Source organism: Rhinopithecus bieti, unplaced genomic scaffold (genome assembly GCF_001698545.2).
Source record: "Rhinopithecus bieti isolate Rb0 unplaced genomic scaffold, ASM169854v2 scaffold_3615, whole genome shotgun sequence".
Taxonomy (NCBI): domain Eukaryota; kingdom Metazoa; phylum Chordata; class Mammalia; order Primates; family Cercopithecidae; genus Rhinopithecus; species Rhinopithecus bieti.
In genome coordinates, this window is record NW_016804369.1 from 378,364 (window position 1) to 387,521 (window position 9,158).

The 9,158-nt window shown below is 42.2% G+C and overlaps 1 protein-coding gene across 1 annotated transcript in view; it reads left to right on the forward strand.

Annotated features, from left to right (window-relative positions):
* GLT1D1 (glycosyltransferase 1 domain containing 1) overlaps nt 1–9,158 on the forward strand; it is a 122,733-nt gene that overhangs the window by 7,310 nt on the left and 106,265 nt on the right. Inside the window, exon 2 of the mRNA XM_017867537.1 lies at nt 1,743–1,891. Coding sequence (XP_017723026.1) covers nt 1,743–1,891 — 149 coding nt within the window. The remainder of the gene's footprint in view (nt 1–1,742; nt 1,892–9,158) is intronic.

Consider the following 9,158-nt stretch of genomic DNA (forward strand, 5'->3'; position numbering starts at 1 on the left):
CTCTCCTCTCCTCTCCTCTCCTCTCCTCTCCTCTTCTTTCTCTCACTCTGTTGCCCAGGCTGGAGTGCAGTGGCACGATCTCAGCTCACTGCAACATCTGCCTCCTGGGTTCAAGCGATTCTCGTGCCTCAGCCTCCCCAGTAGCTAGGATTACAGGTGTGCGCCACCACACCTCGCTAATTTTTGTACTTTGAGTAGAGATGGGATCTCACCATGTTGGCCAGGCTGGTCTCACACTCCTGACCTCAAGTGATCTGCCTGCCTCAGCCTCCCAGAGTGCTGGGATTACAGGCTTGAGCCACTGTGGCTGGCTTTTTTTTTTTTTTTTTTTTTTGAGACAGGGTCTTGCTCTGTCACCCAGGCTGGAGTACAGTGGCACAATCCTGGCTCACTACAGCCTCGACCTCACAGGTTCAAGCAGTTGTCCCATCTCAGCCTTCCAAGTAGCTAGGACTACCAGTATGTGACACCATGCCCAGTGCATTAAAAAATTTTTTTATAGAGATGGGGTTTCACCATATTGACCAGGCTGGTCTCAAACTCCTGGGCTCAAGCCATCTGTCTGCCTTGACCTCTCAAAGTGCTGGGATTACAGGCATGAGCCACCTCACCCAGCCCTCATCTCTGTTTTCCTACTGTGTTGTTAGCCTTTTTTCTTTATTGATTTACAAATGCTCTTTATATATTAAGCAGATGAACTTTTTTCTTTAGTAAGAGTCATAAATAGTTTCTTCCCCAGTTTCTCATTTGTTTTCTGATTTTGTTCATGTGTCTTCCAATTTTGTTCATGTTGTTGTCACTATTGAAAAAATTTCTTTTTTGTTTATGAGATATTTTATATTTATGTTAGCAGGAACTGAAACTAAGGTGGAGAGAAAGAAGAGACATGTTTGAAAGACATAAATATTGTGTGTGTGTGTGTGTGTGTGTGTGTGTGTAGCAGGTAGAATGGAAAGACCAGGAAGTATTTTTTGAATCTATGATAATAGGTGACTTTTGAAGTCTTTTCAAAGAACTGAGCAACAGAGGCCCGAAAACAATCTTTAGATACCACAATTCAGGGACAGGAGAGAAAACGTGGAATTAAGGAAATAGAAAAGGTATTGTCTGGTACGGCAAATGCCACTGGAGGTGGCAGTGTGTGCCCCATGTCTGAAGCTCAAGGCCTCCTGGGTCAACCTTCCTTCCAATGGCCTCGGTCGCAGCCATAGTCCTGGGTATCTGAGACGGGCAGATGTATGGTTAATGTCATTGATTCTAGGCCTTCTTTTGTATTTTAAGGCAAGGTGCTTACCAAGGGCAATTCAGTAAATAAGTAATCTTATGGAATTCATTCAAAATCTTAATCATAGTGGCTGAGCACAGTGGCTGATGCCTGTTATCCCAGCACTTTGGGAGGCCAAAGCAGGTAGATCACCCGAGATCAAAAGTTTGAGACCAGCCTGGCCAACGTGGTGAAATCCCATTTCTACTAAAAATACAAAAAATTAGCCAGGCATGGTGGTGCGCACGTGTGGTCTCAGCTACTCGGGAGACTGAGGCAGGAGAATTGCTTGGAGACCCGGAGGCGGAGGTTGCAGTGAGCTGAGGCCACACCATTGTACCTCAGCCTGGGCAGCAAGAGTGAAACTCTGTCTCAACAACAACAACAACAACTAAAAAAAAGCTTTACTGTAGCAGCAACCTGTTACATATTAACGTCTTCCTCTCATCTTCTCCTTTCTCTGTATTTTTTGATAAAGGGCCCATCTAGAGGCTGCAGGGCACGTGTGCGTTTTGAAAGATGCCTTTGACTTTGAAAGCCCATCTGAGATTGCAAACCTCATCTTGGCTGAGAACTGTGAGGCTGCCCTGGCTCTTCATCTCTATAGGGGAGGCAGGCTTTTGCAAGGTAATCCTCTTTCTCTTCAAAAGTAAAACACCAGAAATTCTGAAAACCAGAAGCACCTGTAATGTCCAATAATATGGGAAACAGTGTCTCCTGTTTATCCAGTTCAGAAATGGGAGACATGCAATCATCTCTTTGCTTTGCTTCTGAGTGTCCTCATGATGTGATGGCCAGCTTCTCTCTGAGAGAACCATCAGAAGAAAAGCAGGTTGGAAGTTGCCTTATTTTTCATGACCCAGGCATGTATTTACATGTACCTCCTCCCCCACCTTAAACACACACACACAAATGGAAGCCTACTGCTGAATATATATTCAGCATCTTACTTTTCACCACTCAGCCACACTTCTGGGAACCTTCTCCCATAGTGGCACTTAACATAGATCTATCTCATCCATTTTATGGAGATGCCATCATTTAAAGTCTTCAATTAATAAACATTTGTGTTGTCTTTCATTGTTCTATTTCACCCATTAGATTGTGTGTGTCTGTGCAGACATCATAGCATATGAACTTGGGAGAATATATCTGTACTTCCATATTTTTGCATCCATGCCTGAACAATCTAAACTAACTGTTTTCTGTATATGCAGACAGTGTTTCTGAAAGTATTATTTCTAGAGAGTTATTTTCTGCTGAACAAGTATATGACTTTGAATTTTTTTTTTCTTTTTTTTGACACAGGGTCTCACTCTGTTGCCCAGGATGGAGTGCAGTGATGCAATCTCAGCTCACTGAACCTCCATTTCCTGGGCTCAAGTAACCCTCCCACCTCAGCCTCCCGAGTAGCTGGGACTACAGGCATGTGCTACAATGCCTGGCTATTTTTTTTGGTATATTTTAGAGACGAGGTCTTGCCATGTTGCCCAGGCTGGTCTTGAAGTCTTGGACTCAAGCAATCCACCCACCCTGGCCTCCCGAAGTGCTGAGATTAAAGGCATGAGCCACTGCACCCAGCCTTGAATTCAGTTTTAAGTGTAGTGAAACACAGTCTGAGCTTTGTCTCTGAATGTGAAAGAAGTGTAGAGTTTAACTTTCCTTATAGGCCAAGATGAAGTTCCAAACCCCTGATAGCTCAGTAGGAACCTTTGAAAGTTGTCGCTGACTGTTGCAACTCTTTTGTGCAGTCACAAAGCCTCGGCCCTGAGTTTAGTGATTCTGTTGACTGTGAGTTGTGTTGTTTTCTTTTCTTTTTCTCTTCAACTTTTATTTTAAGTTCAGCAGCAGGACCTGTGCAGGATGTGTAGATTTGTTACAGAGGTAAACATGTGCCATGGTGGTTTGCTGTACAGATCATCCCATCACCTAGGTATTAAGCCCAGAATCCATTGGCTATTCTTCCTGATGCTCTCCCTTCTCCCACCCCACCCCCAATAGGTTGTGTCTGTGTCGTTTTCTGTAAAGTGATATTTATTATTCTTTTTTTTTTTTTCTTTTCCTTCTTTTTTTTTTTTTGAGATGGAGTCTCACTCTGTGGCCCAGGCTGGAGTGCAGTGGCATGATCTGGGCTCACTGCAACCTCTGCCTAGCAAGCTCAAGCAATTCTTGTGCCTCAGCCTCCAGAATAGCTGGGATTACAGGTGCGTGCCACCACGCCCAGCTAATTTTTGTATTTTTAGCATAAATGGGCTTTCACTGTGTTGGCCAACACAGTGGCCAAGCTGGTCTCCATCTCCTGACTTAAAGTTATTCGCCCACCTTGGCCTCTCAATGTCCTGGGGTTGCAGGCTGGAGCTACCAAGTGCAGCCGGCCTCTGTTATTTATTTTTAAATGTTTTACACACACATGTGGAACATTTTATTCCCATAAGTGGGGTTAGGTCTGTACATTTAACTCATATCTTAGCTTTTTTCCAAATCCACAAAAGCTACATCTATCTTATTCTTTCTATTGGCTGTGAGGTATTCTACTGTGAGAATGCACCATACTTACTAATAAGTCTCTGTCTTGGTTTTTTGCTATTCCAAGCAAGGCTGAAGTATTTTCTATTTTATTTCTTTACTCCATTGTATGTGGATGTTGGAAATACAAATTCCTAGGAAAGCCTGTGGGCCAAAGGGCTGTGTAACTTTTGTTTTGATTGATAGTGACAAAATGCTATATGGAAAGGTTATTCCAGTTCATATTCTAACAGATGGGCAAGGACCTATTTCTCCTCTAGTCAGATGGCTGGATTTTTGTTTTTTCCTTCAAACTTAACAGTTCTCAATTTTACCGTGCTTGACCTCTGCTTCAAATAAACACAAAGTCATCTGAAGTTAGGTTTGCTTCTCGTAAGAGTTGAAAGAGGAGAAGGGCCCTCTGCAAAACCAACCTGTTGCCGAGAGGAAACAAATCAATTATATTGCTCAATCTAATAAATATCGAGAACAGAAGCCATGCTACTCTTAGTCAATGTGGTTAAACTTTTACTTGTTCATTCCTAGTTGTTGTCCATATGGAAATTAAACAGTATTTATTCCTCAGAGTTATGTTTTTGAAGGTTAAAGTCTCTCTGTGTAGCATCATGTATAAAAAGCACCAGAACCATTGTCAGTAAGAAGAGATGCCCCTCTGCACTGTGAGGTTTTCACTTAAAGTATCCAGGGACTTTCTCTGCATGAGCTGCAGACATCGAGTTGCCCTACGCTGTGATTAACTGGCTGTGTGATATTTGATTCTATGCATACACTATGCATTTCTTAGACAGCCTTCTGTTCATTAAACTGTATTTAAATATATATAGCACTTACTGATTTTTAAATTACTTACAGAGGTAACTTGGAAACTACGTAAAAATACAAAGAAGAAAATATGGTACCTGCAATTTCACCACCCAGAAATGACCACTGTTTGTGTCTGTGTTTTTGGTTTTATTTCTGTTTTATTTAAAATTAATTTTGCAAAAAAAGGTATACTTTTACAATATAAGCTTGCAACTTCTTTTGAAAAATGTTTGTAGTCCGGGTGTGGTGCCTCACACTTGTAATCCCAGCGCTTCGAAGGCCGAGGCAGGCAGATCACTTGAAGTCAAGATTTTGAGATCAGCCTGGCCAATATGGTGAAGCCCCATCTCTACTAAAAATACAAAAAAAATTAGCTGAGCGTGGTGGCGGTCACCTGTAATCTCAGCTACTGGGAGGCTGAGGTGGGAGAATCACTTGAACCCGGGAGGCGAAGTTTGCAGTGAGCTGAGATCATGCCCCTGCACTCCAGTCTGGGCAACAGAGTGAGACTCTGTATCGAAAAAAATATATACATATATATGTTTTTTTATAGATACAGATATATAAAAATATGTTTATATATAAATATATCAAAATATAATATATTTATAAAATAAATATATCCATATCTTTATAAATATATATTTCTTATATATAATATATACAAAAACGTTTTTTGTGGATGTATTTAGTATGTGCTAAAGCACTGTGAATACAATGCTTTGAATGTAGAGATATTGCTGTATCTGACTCTTGCTCTGTAGTTTGTGGTACATAATATATATATATATATAGTAATATTTTTTTTTTTTTTTTTTTTTTTTTGAGGCGGAGTCTCACTCTGATCGCTCGGACTGGAGTGCAGTGGCCAGATCTCACGCTCACTGCAGCTCGCCTCCTCGGGTTTAGCCATTCTCTGCCTCAGCCTCCCGAGTGCTGGGGACCACAGGCGCCCGCCACCCTCGCCCGGTCTAGTTTTTGTATTTTTAGTAGAGACGGGTTCACCGTGTTAGCCAGGATGGTCTCGATCTCCTGACTCGTGATCCACGACGTCTCGGCTCCCAAAGATGCTGGGATTACAGGCTTGAGCCACCGCGCCCGGCCTTGCGTGTATATTTTAAAAATTGTAATCATATACTTCTAATTTAGTAACCTATTTTACAATGTGTTAGAAATAGATTGTATATGTTTCCTCTGTCACTGAATGTTCTTTTGCAGCATAGTTATGAATGGTCACGTCCTGTTTCCATTTTTCCCCTCAGTTATAAATAATATCGTGATGAACAGGTTTCTGCATAAACCTTTGGAGCCCATTTCCTTTAGGATTTTCCAGAAATAATCTTGCAGGATCAAAGGGCATATGCATTTTTAAAGCTTTTGATACGTATTGCCAAGTAATAACTAGTCACATTTATGTAACCATGTATATTAAATATTGCTAAGTAAAACCTTAACATCTTGGACAAGTGGAAGTTTGCTTTTCTGTTTAAAATCAGTATTTGCTGAGCAAATAATTAAATAAAATAGCTAAGTAGAATATGCAAATAATGGGAAATAGCACATTAACAACATTAATACACATTACAGATATATTGCAGGTGTAATGCACATTTTTTTTTTTTTTGAGACAGAGTCTGGCTCTTGTCACTCAGGCTGGAGTATAATGGCAAGATGTTGGCTCACTGAACCTCTGCCTCCTGGGTTCAAGCAATTCTCCTGTCTCAGCCTCCCAAGTAGCTGGGATTACAGGTGCGTGCCACCACGACCTGCTAAGTTTTTGCTTTTTTTAGTAGAGACGGGGTTTCACCATGTTAGCCAGGATGGTCTTGATCTCTTGACCTCGTGATCTGCTTGCCTCGGCCTCCCAAAGTGCTGGGATTACAGGTGTGAGCCACCGTGCCCGGCCGGAAATGTTTTAAAGAACAATATCAACTTTAATTCCTTAAGCTCTGGATTAATTATTATATGAACGTCAAAGTAACACATTATATTTGTTTCTCCCTCTTGGGCATGTCTATAAAATATTTTTGACATGCATACCATTCCATCATTTCAAGTATATGAGAACAGAACTTCATAGGTGTCCTTAACTTAGATGGAATAGAACCTGTTCCCAAGTAGTATGCTTTCTGGACTCTTTCCTATGTATCCTAAATGGCACACAAGGAAAAACTTACAGGTTAATTTGATGCTGGCCAAGAGTGTGTTAGTGAAGCTCCTCCTGTTTCTTTTTATTTATTTATTTATTTTTGTTTTTTATTTATTGTTTTGAGGCAGAGTTTCACTCTTTCGCCAGGCTATACTGCAGTGGTGGGATCTCAGCTCACTGCAACCTCTGACTCCCATGGTTCAAGCGATTCTCCTGCCTCAGCCTCTTGAGTAGCTGGGATTATAGGCATGCTCCACCACGCCCAGCTAATTTTGTATTTTAGTAGAGATGGGGTTTCACCATGTTGGTCAGGCTGTTTTTGAACTCCTGACCTCGTTATCTGCCCTCCTTGGCCTCCCAAAGTGCTGAGATTACAGGCGTGAGCCACCACACCTAGCCTTGTTTCTTTTTAAGAATATGCTTTAGGCTTGAGCCCAATAAGGAAGCAGATAGGGTCAGGTGGATGATTGAGAAGCCAAGTTTAGGGCCAGGCACAGTGGCTCATGCCTGTAATCCCAGCACTTTAGGAGGCTGAGGTGGGGGGGATCAAGAGGACAGGAGTTTGAGACCAGCCTGGCCAACACAGTGAAACCCCTTCTCTACCAAAAATACAAAAATTAGCTGAGTGTGGTGGTGGGCACCTGTAATCCCAGCTACTTGGGAGGCTGAGGCATGAGAATAGCTTGAACCTGGGAGGCGGAGGTTGCAGTGAGCCGAGATCACGCCACTGCACTCTAGCCTGGGTGACAGAGTTAGACTCCGTCTCAAAAAAGAAAAAAGAAGCCAATTTTAGGAAGCTATGATTTTCTGTTTTTCTCAGCAGACGACTGGGAGAGACAAACCTCTAGCACAAGCACGGATTTATGAATGAGACCCGTTACGTGGGTGGCTCTGAGTCAACCTACTTGGAAAATAGCTTGTGTACCACTCTTCATTCTCAGTGCATTTCAGCAAATACTGTTTGAGGACCTAACTTTGAGTAGCCATCATATTAGAGCATGGGATGCAGACATAAATAAGAGAATCTTCCAGTCCACAAATAAAACCCAAGACTTTATGATACATGGCATGACACAGAAGGAAAAGGATTTGCTTCTGAGAGACCTGGAGACGATTTCAGAAACGAGGGGATGACTGAATAGGGTTTTGAAGAGAGAATAAGAGTTTGCAAATATATCCTCGAAAAATGAAAAATAGAACTACCGTAGGATCCAGCAATCCCACTGCTGGGTATATGTGCAAAGCAAATGAAATCACTGTGTGGAAGAGATATCTGCAGCCCCATGTTCACTGCAGCACTATTCAAAATAGCCAGGACAGGGAGTCAACGTGAGTCCATTGATGGTAAATGGATACAGAAAATGTGGTATATACATGTAATGGAAAACAAAGGGTCTTCTGTTGTTTGTAACAACATGGATGAGCTTGGAGGACATAATGCAAAATAAAATACAATAAGCCAGGCACAGAAATACAAATACCACATGGTTCTCACTTGTATGTGAAATCTAAAAAGTCAAACTCATAGAAGCAGAGAGTAGTAGAATGGTTGCCGGGTGCTCAGGATGATGAGGGGATTAGGGAAATGTTGGTTAAAAGTACAAAATTTCCGTTAGGGGCCGGGCGCGGTGGCTCACACCTGTAATTCCAGCACTTTGGGAGGCCGAGGCTGGCGGATCACAAGGTCAGGAGATGGAGACCATCCTGACTAACACAGTGAAACCCCGCCTCTACTAAAACTACAAAAAAATTAGCCAGGCGTGGTGGCGGGCGCCTGTAGTCCCAGCTACTCAGGAAGCTGAGGCAGGAGAATGGCGTGAACCCGGGAGTCAGAGCTTGCAGTGAGCCCAGATCGCACCACTGCACTCCAGCCTAGGCGACAGGGCGAGATTCCGTCTCAAAAAAAAAAAAAAAAAAATTTCAATTAGGAGGAATGCATTCAAGATTTATTGCACAGCATGCTGACTGTAATAAATAACAATGTATTGTATACTTGAAAATTGCTAAGAGATGGGCCAGGCGTGGTGGCTCATACCTGTAATCCCAGCACTTTGGAACGCTGAGTGGGTGGATCATTTGAGGTCATGAGTTCGAGACCTGCCTGGCCAACATAGTGAAACCCTGTCTCTATTAAAAATACAAAAATTAGCTGGGCGTGGTGGCGCTGCCTGTAATCCCAGCTACTTGGGAGGCTGAGGCAAGAGCATCACTTGAACCTGGGATGTGGAGGCTGCAGTGAGCCGAGATAGCACCACAGCACTCTAGCCTGGGTGACCAAGTGAGACTCTGTCTCAAAAAATAGAAAAAAAATTCCTAAGAGAGTAGTAGGTTTTAAGTGTTCTCATCACAAAATAAATGATAAATACGTGAGGTCATACATATGTCAATTAGCTTGATTTTTTTTTTTTTTTTTTT